This window comes from Bos mutus, chromosome 27 (genome assembly GCF_027580195.1).
Source record: "Bos mutus isolate GX-2022 chromosome 27, NWIPB_WYAK_1.1, whole genome shotgun sequence".
Classification (NCBI taxonomy): Eukaryota; Metazoa; Chordata; class Mammalia; order Artiodactyla; family Bovidae; genus Bos; species Bos mutus.
In genome coordinates, this window is record NC_091643.1 from 5,482,631 (window position 1) to 5,503,033 (window position 20,403).

General features: G+C 41.7%; 1 protein-coding gene across 1 annotated transcript in view; it reads right to left on the minus strand.

Moving 5' to 3' along the window:
* Positions 1 to 270: 270 nt before the first annotated feature.
* The window catches only part of NGLY1 (N-glycanase 1), a 59,182-nt gene continuing 39,049 nt past the window's right edge, over positions 271 to 20,403 (minus strand). The window contains 7 exon segments of the mRNA XM_070364389.1: positions 271 to 1,190; positions 1,572 to 1,749; positions 6,858 to 7,043; positions 12,549 to 12,713; positions 14,858 to 14,968; positions 16,622 to 16,767; positions 17,919 to 18,040. Coding sequence (XP_070220490.1) covers positions 1,015 to 1,190; positions 1,572 to 1,749; positions 6,858 to 7,043; positions 12,549 to 12,713; positions 14,858 to 14,968; positions 16,622 to 16,767; positions 17,919 to 18,040 — 1,084 coding nt within the window. The 3' untranslated portion in view covers positions 271 to 1,014.

Consider the following 20,403-nt stretch of genomic DNA (forward strand, 5'->3'; position numbering starts at 1 on the left):
TATGCTTGTAAACGCGTTACTGGGCGACACAGGGTGAGAAAGTCTGAGAAGGTACTTTTCTGGCCAGGAGAACTGGGCACTCCCTCTGCAGACTGCCAACACAGGCCTCTGCGGGTTGGGGCTGCAGGGGTCATCCTTCTCACCGCCCCCAGCACTCCTGCACACAAACACTTCACACATGTTTACTCAGTTTAACTGGAGAAGTTACACCCAGCACAGCATGAAAACTCTTGATATATTGTATGGATACTGAATAATACAGTTACATAGTTTCAAAGTCAAGAAAAAACACTTTATTCAATGAGGTAGATAAAAATACTCAAAAATAAACTCAACAGTAAAGCATTTTCAGAAGTGCCCACATACCATGGATTTATAATATATCTTTGAATTTATGCAATGTTGTTTTCATAATTCTTGGCTATTCAAGTGGTTTTCAATGTTTAGCATACTTAAGATTTTTATTTAGCCAAAGTAACCACTAAAAAAGATGTAACGCAAAATAATTTATTTCTTAAATGCCTACATATTTACAATCATAAAAATTTTCATGCATTATAACATGAGATTCATGTTCACATTTATTAAAAATTTAAAACCTTAGGAAATCTATTTCAGCTACTTATGGAAAAATTAAAGGCTGATCAGAAACTGTCAAATTACTATTATTAGCTGAAGATTTCATCATAATCCTGAATAGCATTTAGTCATGAATACCTTCACTTTACTTTTAAAGCCAACAATTACAATTTTTAAGTTAAATTCTCATAGTGGGGCACTAAGATTTCACTCCAAATCAGAGTCACATATGGAAGGGAGCTTTTAATTCGAGGTTTCATTATGGTCCATGGTATAAAGACATATTTTCATGAGGGTTACATGATGGATAGCCAACAGGGAAATGTGCTACCAGAGGGGAGCAGACTGCCAACTAAGCATGCACGGCACCCACAGACTACTTTAGAACAAGCTCTGTCCTCGATTACTGCCAGCTTCTCTGTAATGTTCAGGTTCTCAAAGGTCACTGAATTTTATAATTATCTCCAAACAATTTTCTTCATGGTCGTTTAAGCTTTGTCTAAACAGCTGGGTGTGTTGCCAAGCAACAACACCATCTCCTCTGCTTAATTTTGCTTCCAGAGTAACTTCAGTGGCCCCAGAAAAGTCGTGATAGGAGCGAAGTGTTTTATCTATTGGAGGAAAAAAAAAATTAACACTTTGCTTTCGATAAGAACACAGAGATAGCTTTGAATGCATTTTATATAACTACCTTATAGGTAAAAATCAACCCTTAAAAAATAAATACAAATTATTCTTTACGGAGGAAATGTGTCCTCTGAAAAAGAAATGATTTTTCTCTTTCCATTTGTGCTTTACAATAAGAAACATGAGGCCTTTTATTATAATGAGGTTAAACTACAGGTTTTAAATGAAACATTTTTTTTTTTAACTGTAGTAGTATGAATAACTCCAGGGTAAGAAAAACCCTTAACTACATTTCAAATAAGTACAACTGCTCTTCAGAGCATTAAACACACCCTTTATGATCAGTTCTCCAGTCAGATGCTTACCGCCTGTCAGTTCCGCTTGTGCGGTATCAGATCTCAGTTTCCACTGTACTGTCCCGGTCTCAAAGGTCTGACTACTTGTCCGAATGGAAATACTATCTACTTTTAGGCCAACTGACCCACATTCAAACTTCCAGGAAATGTAAGCGTAAGATGATCCTTCCTTGCGGGCTAAATACACCTGTAAAGAGGGAAGGGAAAAAGGGACTGTCAGAAATAATCAAACAGTGTAAGAGCACAGACCGTCAGAGTCCATCACATGTACTATGAACAACTGGTTATTAAAAACCTCATTTTTCCCCACTGCAAAGATTTTTACTGCTACCAATTTCTCATGTTACTAGCATCTCTTGCTAGGGATGGAAGATAATATTTGAATGATAGGTGCATGAATTAGTATAGCCCTAAGGCTGTGCGCTAACCAAATTTTGGTGAATTATATTCTCTTTTAAGTGATTAAGTCCAGCTATTTAAAATGAACTTTATGATGAATCTGGATGAAAATGAAGAGTCCTCTTAAATGCAATTATTCCTTAATTTATCTTCTTTTCTAAGCCTGGATTTTCAGATAAGCTTTCCTAGAATGAGATGGGCCACACCCTATAAACCAAGAAATACCTCAGTCACTGCTAAAGTAATGGTGCTGGTTAAAAAGGTCATGTCCACGCTCCTCTCGTGCCTCTCTGAACAGGACGCTCCCCTGTCAACATGCTAGAGGAGGCGTCCAGGTTCATCGAAGCCTCCAGTCCATCTGCTCTCACAGGTTCATCTACACTCTGCAAATGCTGATACGAAAACGGATGTCCACTCACCCCGGCTCAACCCCCTGAGAATCTGACTCTTTAATCATTTATGCCCAGTGTCCAAACTCCCCACACAACAATCTGGGCATTATAAGTCATGGGGGAAGGAAAAAACCGAAAACCTCTTTCCTCAATTATATGGCACTTGTCAATATGGTCATGACTTTACTCTCATTTTTCTGCAACTGCCTAATTAACGCTTTTTAAATCCCACTTCGTTCATATCAGTTGCCTGGTCTAGAACTCACACCAACTGCCTGCCTCTTACATTACATCCAAACTCTTGGCTTTCATGGTCCTCCAGAATTTCATCCCACCTTGAACTGCCAATACTCTGTAACCCAAGTATAACTATTTCAGACGTACTTATATTATGTAACTTTACCAAATCATAAACTACTCTCTAGGGCATAGGTTCTGGATTTACAGGGTTTAATAAACACTATTTATTTGCACCAGAAATCTGCACACACACATACACTCTTTCAGAAACATCTAATCTACTTCTCAGGGGCAAACAGCTGGAAGTACCACAAGAAACACACCTGCCATCCAATTCCATACTATTCTAGTTTTCAGTCAAGTAAGTCAATCACTGCCAGCACGCTATTGATATTTCATTCTACTCGGTGACCTATAGTTAGTTTTCTTTCAGGTTAAATGTGTCAGCTAATCTGAGTTCTCAGAATCAGCGAGGTGGTGATAATAAAATCATTAAACAATCAGTCTCCAAGGAAAACGACTTAACCTCCTGAGACCAGAAACACACACCCCCCCTACTGTTGTTCTGCAGAGCAGACCTGGGTGTGGGCGCTGCCGCCTGCCCAACTCCAGGACCTCAGCCCGCGGGCAGCCACCGCAGCCTCCCTGCAGGGGACCTAGGCTCAGGGCTGCACCTGTGCTCCTGGGGGCCAGAGGGTTCACCTCTGCTGAACGACAGGGCCTGTATGGGTTATCCATGACTTCACTACTCCTCCAAAGCAGAGGTTAGTAAAGGGGGTCATCTGAAAACAATGAGCCAAACAGAGGGGTTACTAGAAGAAAGGTGGTGGAAAGAAATGAAAAGACCGGGGGAAAGTGATCTTACTTCTGTGTGTCTTCTACGTCCTGTGTGTTTTCAGAGCTCAGTAGCTTCAAATGCCCCCACATAAAAGTGTAGGCATATAAAACAGGATAGTCAAGTCAGGTTAATCTCAAATTTAGAGCTGCCCCTAAGACCTGCCTTCATTGTATCAGGTGGGTCTGGGCCAGAACTGTTTTAACTGTCACAAAAGGTTTCTCATAGCTATTGAACCTGTCTAAGAATTGCTTTTTCTAAGACTCACATTTTTCAGTTCTAAAGGCATCTGTTTTTAATGACTCTAAAAAGTTAAAAGACAGAATTCATCATTGAATTCTTAAATGCTTAAATAAACCTTTAAACACACTGTGAGCAAATAAAAGTTCCCTTAGGTTAAAGAAGAGCACATGGAGATAAAACAGGTCCTATTTCTATTGAAAATTCATGTCATCTTTTTTGCACAATATATTCTATCTGTAGCATTTTAGCCAACTTATTTAACTCAGCATTTTTAGAGGCAGTAGGATGTTACTATATAGAGTATACTCAGTTAAGCAACTTAATCAAAACAACAGGATTTACATAAACCTCCAATTGTAGTCCTGTCTATGTGTAAAACCAACAGAACTAATAATTATAATTTATTTAGAAGAAAAAAATACTTTATAACCTCTTAGTCAACTATTTGCTCTAAAGGTGAAAAAAAGCACTTTTGTAACTGCTGCCTGGTCTGTGTTGCCTTTTAAACTCATAGGTGAGGTGCCCTGGCCCCGCTCCAGCATCTGTGAGGACAGAAGGCACAAGACCACCTGCGAAGAGGGGAGACCGCCGGGCTGGGGACAAGCCGTGCTGCTCACGAGGCACCCCTGACAGAACCGGTCCTGCGGGGTGTGGCTGTGACCACTGCCCTCAAGACTGAGAGCAACATGCAAGTCAGCTTCCTCCCCTATCTCCCATTCTTGTGAAGACCTTCACGGAACAATTTTCTGATGACTACATGCCAGGCTGGTCAGCCCGCTGCTCTGGTTTCCTGGAGGTCTGGTGTGTACTGCTCTTGTCTGAAGTGGTTCTCTAGCATGCTCTTAAAAATCAGCATTCTGCTGAGGCTGCTGAACGAGCTCTAATTAAGTTCACCGTGCAGTCATGCCTGCGTCTCCAGCAGAGCAGCTGTATTTCAAGTCTTCCTCCAATGCGAGTTCATTGCCCTTGCTCAGGAATCTTATTTCTGGTTATTCCATTTTCTCGATGAGGTCTGTCATGAACACCGTCAGTTCCCACTGTCTCGTCCACACTTCCCATGCTTCCATTCGCAGCCTTTGGATGGCCAGTGTGATGATGGGCTTCCCTCGCCTGAACGCCTGCGTTGTTTCCTACTGCATAACTGCAAGGGCACCCAAGCCGCTGGGGCCTGACCGTTCACCCCTCTGACCTTCCTTCCCCATATTCCCCACGACCCCCTTCTCTGAGCCTGCGGCTGTTTCTCAGGTCGGTGCGTCTGCATACAGTGTTGCTCACGTCGCGCTCTGAGAGGCTCCTCTGCTGCCGCCTCCAAGGCCGGCACAGACCTCCCTCCCCCTGCCAGGCCCCCGGACCCGGCGGCTCCTCCGTCTCACACGGCGCTTCCCTCGCTCGTCTCCGCAGCCAGTCCGCGTGTCTTCCTCTGGCACAAGTGGACCCTCGCTTCAGGTCTGCCTCGAAATTCACCACTAGATCCTAAACGCTGAGCACAGCGTCTGATTCTGAATGACTGCATCAATTCCTGACATCATGTCATGCATCAAAAAGTATTAAGGTGACTCTAGTGGCAAAGAGAATAAAACTGTTCAAAAATACAGAGCATCTAAGAACATCTAGAAAGTGCCCCTTAAAAAGTGAACTCTTAGTAAATTCTCTAGCTTTTTACGTTCCTTTCAAATCCAGACATCGCTGAATGGTATATTCAGCGAGTCTCTGTGCTCCTGGGAGAGGGAAAGGCCTTTTCTTGACACCCACCGACCGCTGCACATGCCCCGCCATGGCCCCCGCGAGGAGACTGCGAGGACGAGTGGGGGAGACGGGTCCTGCTTCTGGTGCAGTCAGAGTCCCTAGCGGGGAAATAGGACAGAGCGAAAATACGGGTTCAGGTGGAAAACCCACGTTTTTAAAGGCAATGTATTGCTTCTGAATTACCAGTTTCTACACGTACAGTTACAATTCTAGCATTTTTCATTTAGAACTGGAAATGTATTCATTCAGCTTTAAAAAAACAAAAAACAAAACAGGGCCCCTTGTAAAAGTACATGAAGGCATACACTTGAGTAGGCGTGTCTGCATGTAATGGCCCTCACATCTCATTTACCTTACTCAGAAGCTCTCCCACACAATACACCCGCCTGGCCGTGAGACCTACTCAGAGGTCTGGACGTGCGGCCGCTCCCGTCTAGCCGCGCCCCTCTCCTCCCAGCGCTGGGCTCCAGTGCCGCCCGCTCCACGGAGCTCTCTCTGCCCGGCTCCTGCAACCAGGGTGTGTCTCCCTCCAGGAGTTTCCATGCCAGTGCGCTTGCGTCCTTGTGGGCACTGCGAGTGGGCACAGCAGGTGCTTGCGGGTCAGGACCAAGAGCCTGCACGCTGGGGAACGCCTAGCACAAGGATAAGCACGGTGCTGATGCTCAAAAACACCAGCAGCTGCTCATCCGTGACTCTCCTGCTACATCCACTTGAGTGTCTCACAAGTGAACAACTTCACACCTCTCACCTGGCAGGTTAAACAGGCCCATAAGCTCGTTCACTCCCATGAAATCTATCAGTAATAGCGTCAGATCTAGGGAGGGCATGTGAGTAGCTCTGCACTTATTTTTGGTGAGTTTTTCTAAGGGAGGGGGTAGTTTAAAAGCAAAGCCTCCTTCTTATTACAGATACCATGTGACAACAATGTACACACTGGTACAACGAATCACCACAGTCCCAGCGTCCGTTTCTTCCATTATTTTGGAGGAAACAGAAGAAATAAACAATCCCTTGAAATGGAAGCACGTCGAATGGTTAGCTCTTGGGACTCTGAACGAAATGGTATGGTACCTAGTAGCTTGCTTTGTAGCAGGCAATCAATACATATCCACAAAGGAAATGGGTAACAATATACTCCACATATTCACGCAAAAAGTAGTTACATGAGTTGCTAGTACACATTTCCCCCCCCACCACCCCCGCCACGAAAGAATTAAATTTGGCCTCTGATGAAAACAGGTACTTTCTTGATACGCACACACAAATTTCTAATGGACTTTTCATTAAACATTGGGAGCAGGATCTTCTTTTACAAGTTTAAGGATAACTAAACATAATTCTCATATTAGTTTTTACATTAAGACCAAGTGACAAATGAAGCCAATCTCTATTTGTTTAAAGAATGACTAAGATTTTAAACAGTTTCATGCATTACGTTACCATGTTCCAGTCTGTTTCAACTTTTCTGAATATGGATTCCATTCTCCACACACCATTCTCCCATCCAGAAATGGTTTGGTTATTACTTGAAATTCGGACATAATAATTTTTTACAATGTTATAGCAAAGGTGGAGCTGTTTAGAAATCTTCTCATTTTCAGAGGGGATGAACAGGGTTTCTTTACTCTTGGAAAAAAAAGAAGAATTAGTTTTTCAACATAATGGAAAGCAGGTGCACAAAGAGGTACTGCTGTGGAGAGGGTCACGTGACCCCGCAACGGGGAAGCGCAGTGGCGCCGCCGGGAAACTCGGAAATTCTCCTACAGGCTAAACATCATCAGTGTGGCGCTGACATAGCAACAGACATTAGTAAGCAGCAAACCAGAAACAAACTGCAGCTGTGACTTACATTTCGGGGACTCTGCATCAACATGAATTCACTCCCACCACCACCACTTAACTGGACACAGCAGTCGTCTCCTACAGCTGAGTCCTAGCTTTCAACTCAACCTCTCCACACGGATCAAAACGACTGCTAAGGACGTGAACGGGGACACATCACTTACTTGTCTAACTCGCTGCACTGACCTCCTGCTGCAGAGACTCTAAGCCCCTACGAAGGTGGCCAGGGCCGCACACGGCTCGTCCTCCACGACCTCCCCCACCAGACCCCACGCTCCTCTTCCCTGCTGCCTCCACGCCCCCACTGTGCCCCTCCTCCTTTAGCTCCTTACAAAGCCAGCTCCTTCCTGCCTCGGGGCCCTGACACGTGCATCTGGAAGGCTGTGCTTGCTACTCTCCAGCTACGTGACTCTTTTTCCCACTCCAGGCCGCAGCCAAAGGTAATTTCATCAGTGTCCTTTCCTGATGCTAGAAGCGAGGACAGGATAGCTGGAAATGATGTTCTGCACGGGTGAATTGCTACAAAAGCTTTTACCTTAAAATTGCAGGCAATTTTGCATTCTCTTACAAAATAAATCGTTTCTTTTAATGCAAAATAGTCCCCTAAATTCCTGAAGTCACTGAGCGAATCTAGTTTGAGAAAGATGCTACGTTTACCCTGCGTCTGCATGGCACAGACACCAAGCCCCCTCTCCCTTACACACGAGCACAGGTGCCTGCAGGTCAGGTCAGTCCTCCTTGAGGGGGGATGGGGAGGTGCCCGTGTAGCAGCCTCCCTGGTCTCACCCATGAGAGGCCAGTGGGACCACCCCTCCCAGTTCTAACACCAGAAATGTCCCAGACACCGCCAAAAGTCTCCTGGAAGGTAACATCACCCACTGCTGAGAACCACTGCTCTAGTCTGAATCAATGTCTTGCTTTTTAACTAATCATTGACTAATCAATCAAGATAGTAGGTAACGCATTTTTTTTTTTTTGGTTAAACACTGGGTATCAGGTATTAACCAATGTGAAAACTTCAAATGTACAAGGCAAACTAGTACAGCCACTATGGAGAACAGTGTGGAGATTTCTTAAAAAACTGGAAATAGAACTGCCTTATGATCCAGCAATCCCACTGCTGGGCATACACACTGAGGAAACCAGAAGGGAGAGAGACACGTGTACCCCAATGTTCATCGCAGCACTGTTTATAATAGCCAGGACACGGAAGCAACCTAGATGTCCATCAGCAGATGAATGGATAAGAAAGCTGTGGTACATATACACAATGGAGTATTACTCAGCCATTAAAAAGAATACATTTGAATCAGTTCTAATGAGGTGGATGAAACTGGAGCCTATTATACAGAGTGAAGTCAGTCAGAAAGAAAAACACCAATACAGTATACTAACACATATATATGGAATTTAGAAAGATGGTAATGATAACCCTGTATGCGAGACAACAAAAGAGACAGATGTATAGAACAGTCTTATGGACTCTGTGGGAGAGGGAGAGGGTGGGATGATTTGGGAGAATGGCATTGAAACATGTATAATATCATATATGAAACGAATCGCCAGTCCAGGTTCAATGCATGAGACAGGATGCGCAGGGCTGGTGCACTGGGATGACCCAGAGGGATGGTATGGGGAGGGAGGCATGAGGGGGGTTCAGGACAGGGAACATGTGTACACCTGTGGTGGATTCATGTTGGTGTATGGCAAAACCAATACAATATTGTAAAGTAAAAAAAAAAAAAAGGAAATAGGTATTGTAAGTAAAATAACTAGAAAACTAAAAAGAAAAGAAACAAATGTACAAGGATTAGTAAGTAGAATATAAAATATCTTAGAAAGTATTTACAAATGTATAAATAAGAAGATAATTCCCTAGAACCTGTGATTATTATTGCCACAAGGATAAGGTAAAAAATAAAATCAGTTTATTATTTTTAGAAGGTGATTTTCTAAATATGAATTAGTATACTAGCAGGTAACAATACTTTGCCATTCTTCTCTTCTTTATCAAAGATATTTCATTATCAAAGATATTTCAGAGTACTGCCATAAACCAGATGGAATTAAAAATTTTAAGTAGCATTATCTACTACTTTACCAAAGAATAATTAATTACAAAGGGAAAAGAAAAATATGTATGTTACTGAATATATCATTTATAACATTAATATTTCATAAATGCTTTAAAATTTAAGGTTAAGACAAAACTCCTTCTGGAAACATCACTAATGTTTCCTTCTTTGTCCAGCTGATGTCAAGATATATAGTTCCCTAATTTTTTAGGACTGAGTTTTAAAATAAACATCTATTTCTAAAGAGAAAAATGACTTTTAAAATTCTCAGCTCTAAAATGAACTCCATAATTGAGAAATTTTTAAATTTTTCAAAAGGGAAAACAATCTGGGCATATAGCCCAATTCCTATTTTTAAAGTTTAATTAATTTATATGCCATGCAAGAGGAAGCACACTCATCCGTGAAAAGAAAAAGAAATGAAGACCTAAATACCCATATTTTAAACTGAACACAGCTGTGAATGACATTGGTCTTTTCAAATTGGCTTCATTTAGACTTCTACTTGTAATGTGCACTGCATCAGCAGTGATTGGAGTTATCTGTTGAATTCAGATCGTTATTCTATGGCTGAACCACCACTTCTAACTGCCTGCTAAATATGATGAGATAAATTTAAAAGTAAACAATGTTGACTAGGGATAATTCCCCACTCTTCCTTTATTAGAGAAATGAGGTGTAATAATGGCAAATCTGGAAAAAGCAGATATAAAACTCTGTTTGGTAATTTTCCTTTCAAGCATTTTTCATTACTTATCTTCTTAGGTGTTTATAATAAATGCTTTCTAGTGAGTCAACTTTAAGCTCCCTAAGGGCAAAGAACTTTCTTAATGTCCATTACAGAGCATAATGCTTTCAGCTAGCCTCTAACTCTAGGAGTTATATTCCCATTGTTCATCACTTAATTTTGAGAGATTAACTGACAATATTTACAGAAAGTCTGACTATGTCATAGTGTAATAGTACTCACACCAACAACTTCTAGCCAAAACTAGATGTGGTCAAGAATGCAGTAAGAAACGAACACTGTCACTAGCGGAACGACCCGGATTTCTACTGTGTTCCCCACTTGTACTGAAAGTTTTCACAGCACTGAACAGGACCTGACAAAGATGATATCTGAAAGTTTAAAGACAGACATTCAGTGTCATTATTCAGCATCAAAATGCAAAGTTTAAAACAGGGGGAAAAAAGATATATATGTAAAACTGAATCACTCTGTTGTAAACCTGAAACTAACACAACATTGTAAATCAACTAAACTTTGATAAAAAATAAATTATAATAATCAGACTACAGGGTTTCCCTTGTGGTCCAGTGGTTAAGAATCCACCTTGCAATGCAGGGACAGTGGCTCCATCCTTGACCCGGGAAGATCCCATATGCTGCAGGACAATTAGCCCGTACACCACCACCACCGAAGCCTGTGAGCCCCAGAGCCTGTGCTCCACAAGAGAAGGCGCCGCAGTGAGAAGCCCGCACACCACAACTACAGAGCAGCTCCCGCTTGGCACAACCAGAGCAAGCCCAGGCACAGCAACGAAGAGCACAGTAACAAACAGATAAAATTAAAGAACAGAAAACCATCGCAATTTCCAGAGAAAATTAGTTTCTTATGGAAAAAAATCACAGTATAATACTATATACCACTAGAAATGCTAACATGAAAAAGACAGGGAACCACAGATAAAGACGTGAAAAAATCTCACTTATTGCTGGGCAGAGTGTGAAGCGGTTGGGAAGCCGCCGGTCCTCACACTCCGACCCGGCTCTTCTGCCCCCGGTTGTGTACCCACGGTGAGCACACACAATGCTCACCGAGGACATGTCTGCATGTGTTCACAGCAGCAACGCTTAAAAAACCGAAGGGTAGTTGATGACAACACTGTGTTACTTTCAGCTGTATGGCAAAGTGGTGCAATTATACATATACAGGGCTTCCCAGGTGGCTCAGTGAGTAACCAATCTGTCTCCAATGCAGGAGACGCAGATGTGGGTTGATCCCTGGGTCAGGAAGATCCCCTGGAGGAGGGCTTGGCCACCCACTCCAGTATTCTTGCCCGGAGAATCCCATGGATAGAAGAGCCTGGTGGACTACAGTCCCTAGGGTCACAGATGTCTATTTTCAGATTATTTTCCATTATAGATTATTACAAAACACTGAGTAGAGTTCTCTGTGCTATACAGGAGAGCTCTATCGTTTATTTATTTTATATACGGCAGTGTGCCTCTCTCAGTCTCACACTCCTAACTTATACTCCCACCCCTTTCCCCTTTGAGCAATCAGAAGGTTGTTTTCTATGTGTGCAAAGTATGCTTCTATTTTGTAAACAGATTCATTTGTATTACTTTTCAGATACCTCATATAAGTGATATCATATAATATCTGTCTCTAAGTTAATATGATAATCTGTACATCCATTAATTGTTGCTGCAAATGGCACTATTTCATTATTTTTTAATGGCTGAATACTATTCCATTGTATAAATACAACACATCTTCTTTATCCATTCATCTGCTGATGGACACTTAGGCCGCTTCCATATCTTGGATATTACTGTAAACAGCACAGTACCACAATTTTAAACCAAAATTGAGAAACAAACTAAATACCCTATAGTGACGTGGATAAGTTACAGAATATCCACACAGTGGGATACTGTACAGCAGTGAGAGTAAATGTACTATAAACATACAGCAGCAACTATGATCTCACTAAATAGCGTAAGAGGAAGAAACCGCCCACAGAAGAGTACATCCTGTATGATTCCATTTACATAAGGCAGAATAACAGGCAAAACTAGTCCCTGATGTTAGAAACCAGGATAAAGGTCACTCCTAGGGGTGAAAGGTGGTGACTAGTCGTTACTTCTCATTCTGGTTAGTGGTTATGTGTTTAACAGTTTGTGAAAATCTGTTAAGCTGTGCACTTATAATTCATGCATTTTCATGTACTTCAGTAAAAGTTATAACCACACTAGAAATTTACATAAAGTAACAATAGAAAAGTCCCAATTTAACTGTTTTGCTAACTCCTGTGTGTAATTATACTACATCAATCCATTATTAGCTCTCTTCAAATGTTTACACTTTGTAATGATTACTCTGCAAAGTTCACTGAAAGGCAGTGGTCAGCGGGTTTTGTGCATGAAAAGGGCGAGGGACAGGAAGTGGGACAGTGAGGCGGTCGTCGGGCTGCAGTGAAGCAGATACCTCTGGGCCCGCTTCGCCTCGGGCGAGTCTCCAGGCCAAGGACCCAGACGTCCTCCCTCCAAGCTCTCCAGGCTGAGGGCTTCTGGGAGAGATGAATTCAACAAGTTCCACAACAATCCTCTGGAGAAGTTCTTTCCTTCTGTTTTCTGACAAAGATACTTGCCTCTGTAATTCAGGTTTAAAAAAAAAAAATCATTAAAGATTAAGAGAATGCAGGGGTCCATCTGTAAGCAGGACTATAATTAACACATTTGAATTTTAACAATGTCTGACTAACCAACTTTATTTTCATAAATACAATTATTTGGAAAATAAAAACGACACTGTGGAAAGTTAAGATGATTTTCTAACTTTCATGTTGAGAAATCATTTAGCACCCATATCCAATTTTCCACACCCTTTGCGTATGTGTGCATGTGTGGGTGCTCAGTCGTGTCTTACTCTTTGTGACCTCATAGACTGTAGCCCTGGAGAAGGAGATGGCACCCCACTCCAGTACTCTTGCCTGGAAAATCCCATGGACGGAGGAGCCTGGTGGGCTGCAGTCCATGGGGTTGCAAAGAGTCGGACACGACCCAGCAACTTCACTTTCACTTTTCACTTTCATGCATTGGAGAAGGAAATGGCAACCCACTCCAGTGTTCTTGCCTGGAGAATCCCAGGGACGGCAGAGCCTGGTGGGCTGCCGTCTATGGGGTCGCACAGAGTCGGACACAACTGAAGCGACTTAGCAGCAGCAGCAGCAGACCATAGCCCACCAGGATCCTCTGTCCAAGGGATTTCCTAGGCAAGAACACTAGAGCGGGTTGCCATTTCCTGCTCCAGGGGATCTTTCTGATCCAGGGATCGAACCCATGGTTTCTTGCCATCTCCTGCACTGGCAAATGGACTCTTTACCACTGCACCACCTGGGAAGCCCTTCCATGTCTGCTATTGGCCCAGATTTTAAACAGAGGCAGAAGGTTCTGAGTAAGACCAGCTGTCTGGTGAGAAGATGAAGAAAGCAGGGGACCACACACACACATGGCACCTGTTTGAATGCAACAGAAAGCTACCATGGTGGCCCAAGGGAAGAAGCAAACTGAGGCGAACTGAACTCCCTGCCAGGCACCTGCCACCTACCAACCAAGCGGCACGGGGAGCCACGCTTCCAGCAGGCAGGTGCACTGGGACGCCGGGCACAGATGCAGCAGGCCCGCCAGTGCTGGAGGGCGGTCTCTGAGTCCAGGCCCCTCCCACGCTCCAGCAAACACCCCGGGGTTTCAGCTGAGGCACTCGGAAAGGCTGCACACTAGGGGTATGGCAGAAGTCCAAGTAGGAGGAGACTCACCTTGGATCTCAAGCACTGTAAGGTGATCTGCCCTGTTCTAACTGCCTGCCAGATGCAAATTTAGTTGTTTTTTAAATCATGAAAAAAATTAATAATACACATATATATGGCTGGCTGACTTAATAGCTGAATTCACTCAGTCGTGTCTGACTCTTTGTGACCCTGTGGACTGTAGCCCACCAGGCTCCTCCGTCCATGGGATTCTCCAGGCAAGAATACTGGAGTGGGTTACCATTTCCTTCTCCAGGGGATCTTCCCCACCCAGGGATCAAACCCAGGTCTCTGTAACCTCTGAGCCACCAGGGAATAGTAAAAAAAATTTCAGTACACAAAAGGAGTATAAAGTCAAAGCTGAAACTCCCCTTTTGGACCCCTAGTTCTCCTCAGAAATAAGCACAGTTAACAATTTCCTGTGCCTTCTTTCAGAAACTTCTCCATGTAGATATATGTAAGGGTAATTGCATGTAATAATATTCAAGAGACGCTTAGAAAAATAAGGCTATATATATATATATATTTTTTTTTTTTTTTTTTTTTTTTTAAAGAGGAGAATTGGTAAAGACTTTTACTTATTTGGTCACCCCTGGCAGCACGTGGGATCTCAGCTCCCTGACCAGGGAACGTGGGCATCGAGGCGCTGCCCTCTGCATTAACAGAGTCTTCAACCACTGGACCTCCAGGGACGTCCAAGGCAGAATATTTATGTCAAGTATTACATATATTGAATTTTTTTTTCACTTTGAAATGTGGCAATTTAAGCAAAAAAAAAAAAAACAACCCAAAACCCCCCAAAAAACACACACCCACAATATTTAAAATGAGTCCTCAAAATTTTTAATGAAAAAAAGACATTTAACATATTTAAATATTTTTGTTTGCATACTACTTAAAGAACTGCAATGGGTTAAAAATTGGCTATTCTTGATTATATAAAAAATTTCAAATGTCTTCTCAAAACTGACAAACACCTATCACATACCTGCTTATTAAGTCCATTAATAGTTTCTCGAAGTACTTCCTCTTTAATTTCAGTTCTTCTAGAGATTACCTCTTCATGTTTACAAGAATATCGCCAAGTGACATCAACCACCTCGAATTACAAGACACAAATATTTAATAAGATTACAACCATCAACATTAATTTGCTAAACACCTAGAATGCATGCAATTCTTAAATAGAAATTTTTAAATGCTAATCTTTTCATTAAAATTTTTAATCTGTAGAAAAAAATCAAATATGCTTTTTATTCATATTCTAACTGGTACACAAACAAGGAAGACTGTGATTAGGAGATAAAATTTTCCCAACAATTAGCTATCAGAATTTATCTACAAAGCTGATCTCATAAAATTCAAAAAATAAAAACTCCATTTTATTGTACTGAATATCTAAATGGTAAATATATATACATTATAGAACTGTTTCTTGGCAAAGGTGCAAAGATAATTCAGTAGACAAAATAATCTTTTTCAACAAATGGTGCAAATGGTGCTACAACAATTCATTATCCATTTGCAAAATAATGAATTTCAATTCACACCCTGGACTATACATAAAAGTTAACCCAAAATGGATCACAGACACAAATGTAAAACTAAAAGCATAAAACTTCTAGAACTTAGGAGAAAACTTAGGAGAAAATCCTTGTGGCTTGGGATAGGCAAACATCTCTTACATGTAACATCAAAAAGCAAGATCCACAGAAGAAGAAATCGATGAACTGAACTTTATCAATTTTTTCTCTTTAAAAATCATTAATAGAAGTAAAAAGACAAGCCAGACAGGGAGAAAATCTTTGCAAAGCACATATTTGAAAAAGGACTTGCATTCAGAATATATGAAGAACTCTCAAAACCCAAGAATAAGAAAATGAACCACTCAATTAAAAAAAAAATGGGCAAAGAGAAGAAATGGATGACAAATAAGTCCATAAAAAGCTGCTCAGTATTCGTCCTTGAGGAAATGCAAATGAAATCACTGCACATCTATTAAAAGAGCCAACAAGAAAGTCAGACCATACTGCTAGCAAGAGTATGGAGACACTGGGAATCCTCACATAGTGCTGGTGAGAATATAAAATGGCTTTGGAAAATAGTTGAGCTAACTTCTTAAAAAGTTAAAGTCACCTACCATGTGATTCAGTCATTCCACTTGTAGGCATTTACCAAAGAGAAAAGAAAGCTATGCTCATTCAAACACTTGTGTCTTTATATTGTCATATAAAGACAATAGCGGCTGCACTGGAAATGGTAAAAAACTGGAAAAAACCCAAATATCCATCAACAGGCAAATGGATAAACAAAGCATGGTACATTCATACAGTGGAATACTGCTCAGCAAAAGGATAAACTATTGATACATGAAAACACATAGAGGAATCTCAAGATAGTTATGATGAGTAAGATAAAAGCACCCCCCATCAAAGAGAGTAAATATGATTCCACTTATACACAACTCCAGAAATGCAGATTCATCTATGGTCTCAGAAAGTAGCTGTGGGGGACTGCAGGGAGAGGGGCAAGGATGAGGGAAGACGAAGCAACAGGGACACTGCAGGGATGACGGGTGTCCTCACAACTCCACTGCAAAGGTTATCTCAGGGGTGTGGACGTAGGGCAACGCTTACTGAATTGTACACTTCAAATATATGCTGCTTAGTCTATGTCCATTATACCTTCAAAAGCTGTCAGAAGAGCAAACTAATTTTATTCTTAGGACGCATTTCTTCCCCCCATGTCCTACCTCGTCCTTAGAGAATGCTATGATGTAGGAGAGCTTCTTGCCCCAGCCGACCTCGTAGAGCAGGGGCTTGTCACAGACATCCTCGCACGAGTCGCAGTGCAGCCAGCGCTGCTGTGATGGTGAGTACACCTCCGTCCAGACATGGTCTACACATGTGGCGGGCGGGCGAGAGGCAGTGGGGGAGGAAACAAAAGTTCAGTGTATAAAACCAGAAGGACCTTTGGTGCCCAAGAAGAGAACCACACAGCAACAAGCAACACTGAACTTTAATGACTAAGCCTGACCATTCTGTGGTATACAAGACTCTAGAATGGTTGTTCTAATTTCTCTCTGAAATTTTGGAAAATGTCTTGGAAACTCTACTTCAGTAAAGTCAGTGTTAGGTTTGGTTAGAAATCATGTGAGCTAAACCTCTAAAAGGGGCAAACAGGCTGAACAACAGCATCAAAACCATGGAGCTGAGACTTCCCTGGTGGCTCAGTGGTTAGGACTCCATGCTCCCACTGCAGGGGGCACAGGGTCAGTGCCCCTGGTCAGGGGACTAGGATCCTGCATTCTGGCGGTACAGACGATAAATAAATATTAACAAATGATCAATAAAATTTCCACTAAGCAACAATACATCATTCTTTAAAAAAAAAGTACACATAGCAATTGAGCAGCCCATGGTACTTTTTGGAAATTATGCCCATGAGTATTAAAATTTAAAAAAGCAAAAAACAAAAACCATGGGGCTAATACACACAGTTTGCTAATGTGAAGGAGTTAATTCCACTTTGGAACTGTAGACCAGCAGAGATCTAACAGTGGATGTCTGGTTATTCATGATCTCTATTTGATTGTAAAAAAAAAAAAAAAAACCAAGTAACTATTAAGTGAAGCTTTCATTTTACCCTAAGAAAACAATAGAAAAACACAAGTGAAAAAAATCTAAGAACATGTAAGTGATACAAGTTATAAGTAAATAAAGACAATATAAATCTCACATGGCTTTTATTATATTTTTATTGTATACTGAGTTAAAATTACTAAATCTTATAATCCCTACAAAAATAAAGAATTTCTACAGAACATTATTGCACATGTTCTTATCCAAAGAGAAACAGCATGACTAAAAATGGCATGGTATCTACAAATTGTTACAGAATATTTATGATGCAAAGTACTAGCCATTAAAAAAAAAAAGATCCGTGCTCCCCATAAAAAAACCTGTTATCTTACAGAAAGCAAGCGGAGCCTCAGACTACAAGGCAGGAGTGTGCATCCCAGCCTCGGGGCCCCCCACCACACTACGCACCTGTGTAATCCCAGACGTAGCGGGCTTCAAAGCCCAGGGCTCGGCAGCACAGCGTGAAGCAGTTGGCCCACTCCCCGCACCGTCCACGTCTCGTCTCCAGAAGCTTCTCAGGATTATTATACCTGGTTTAAAGTAACAACAACAAAAAGTGCTCATTCATTATCAAAACCAAGAATTCTAAAGAATTTACATTGAAAGAAAGTGCTAGTCCCTCAGTCATGTCTGACTCTCTGTGACCCCGTGGACTGTAGCCCGCCAGGCTCCCCTGTCCATGGGATTCTCCAGGCAAGAACACTGGAGTGGGTAGCCATTTCCTCCTCCAGGGGATCTTCCCCACCCAGGGACTGAACAGGAGTCTCCTGAATTGCTGGCAGATCCTTTCCTGTCTGAATCACAAGAGATGTCACCTTTGTGCTAAAGAGTAATCTTTCTTAACTTCATATTCTTAAAGAACGATTACAGAGTCTAGAATGTGTGAGGCACTGTGCTAGAATCCCGGGTGAAAAATGACTAAACACTGGCACAGCCTTCAGGAGCTTACGGTTCTAAGAGAGCAAAGGACAGAACACAGATAATTTTAGTACATGACAGGACATGATACAAGCCATACAACAGGTCAGAATCGGTGTTATGGGACAGGGTTCAGGGAGTAGAGACTGCATCTGAACTGGGCCTTGTAAGACAGGCAGGCTTTGGACAGGCAGAGACTCTCTGTGAAATCTGCTTTAAGCACAAGTGTTAGCCTAACAAGTGGTATAATTAGTTCATTGTACTTAAACAACATAAACTGCTTAATAAAGATTTGAAAGCTTAGCTGAACTCAATTTTACTAACACTTAAAACACTATTTTTCTTTCTAATGATCATTTGGATTACACTTTTATTTTTCCAATTCACTTGAAGGTGCTTGCTAATTTGGAAGTGGTTTTTTGAAATGTATTTTCCACATTCTTTAAAAAGTTACTCCAGGGACTTCCCTGATGGTCCAGCGGTCAGGGCTGGGTGCTTTCACTGCTGGGGCTCAAGTTTAATCTTTGGTCAGGGAACTATGACCCTGCAAACCGCACAGTGCGGACAAAGACAAAAACAGTTACTCCAGTTCTAAAATTACCATAAAGCTGAAGAACATCAAATTTTGCATATTATATTTGGGGCTAATAAAGCTACACAGGGAAAGTGCCCAGCTGAGCAGAAATGTTGGCCATGAGCTCAGGCAGAAAGGACACAGCTTCACAAATGCACTGGCTCGGCAGTGACGAGCTTGTCTTCAATCAAGCAGACGCTCTGGCTTGCGCTAAGTTAAATGAATTTATAATTTAGGTAATGTAGTTACTGAAACAAGTGGTCTATTTACATGAGGAAGTAACAGCAGCAGAATCAGGGTGTCCTGTGCCTCCACGCCTCAACACCGTGTCAAGGTGAAAGGTCACAGTCTCTAATGAGTAGTGTCCATCCTCCCAACCCTACACAGAGAACAGCCAGCCCAGTGCACGATTCGCAGGGAAAAGGACAAGGTGTAAACACAGTACCTTTGTACTCCGTAGCCTCTGCCCCACCCCATGCACTATCAGTCCACACCCACAGCCTAGAGTTTATGAGGACAATCTACGTATGATGATACATATTTTTATCTTCAGATCTTTGCAAGTACCTGTGCACATATATGCTGAATGAAGAAACAACTGGTGTTAATTACAGATAATTATTGGATACTGGATTCTCTTTATCTTGGACTCTGTATATCACAGCACTTATTCTCCCTTACGACAGAACTGAGTACTGAGGCCCCTAAAATCAGGTATTTAAAAAACTTGCTTAAAAAAAAGAAAAACTTGCTATCTTTTCTTACCTAATGACACAACCAAATTTTATAAGTATTATCAATTAAGAATATCTAATAAGAGACTTGTATATTAAAGGATGGAAAAAGTTAACAGAAAAGCTCCATTTCCTTTAGTTTAAAATCAAGAGATATGAGGGTAGGTTAGGTTGGCAGGGGAGGCACCAAACGTCTTTATTAAAAATAAAGTCCGACGCGATACCATGGCAGTCTACAGTCACCGCGCTGTGCATCACGGCCCAGGACCGCTCTGGTTTATCTCTGGATGTTATGCTTGATTCCCTTCATGTCCTTCCCACCCGTCAACCCTCCTCCCCTCTGGCAACCACCAATCTTTTTTCTCTGTGTCGATTAGCTTTGCTTTGTGTGTTTATTTGCTCTGGTCTTAGATTCCACACACAGGTGAAATCATGTAGTACATGTTTTTCTCTGTGTGACTTATTTCCTTGGTATAACACCCTCAAGGTCCATCACACTGTTGCAAATGGCAAGATTTTATTCTTTTCTTACAACTGACTAGAACTGCACGGTGTATATATAACACCACATCTTCTTTATCCATTCACCCATCAATTGCTAAAAAATAAATCTTAAAAGATCTCATGACAAAGAAAAAATTTTAACTGTGTAACAACCAAAAGTAAC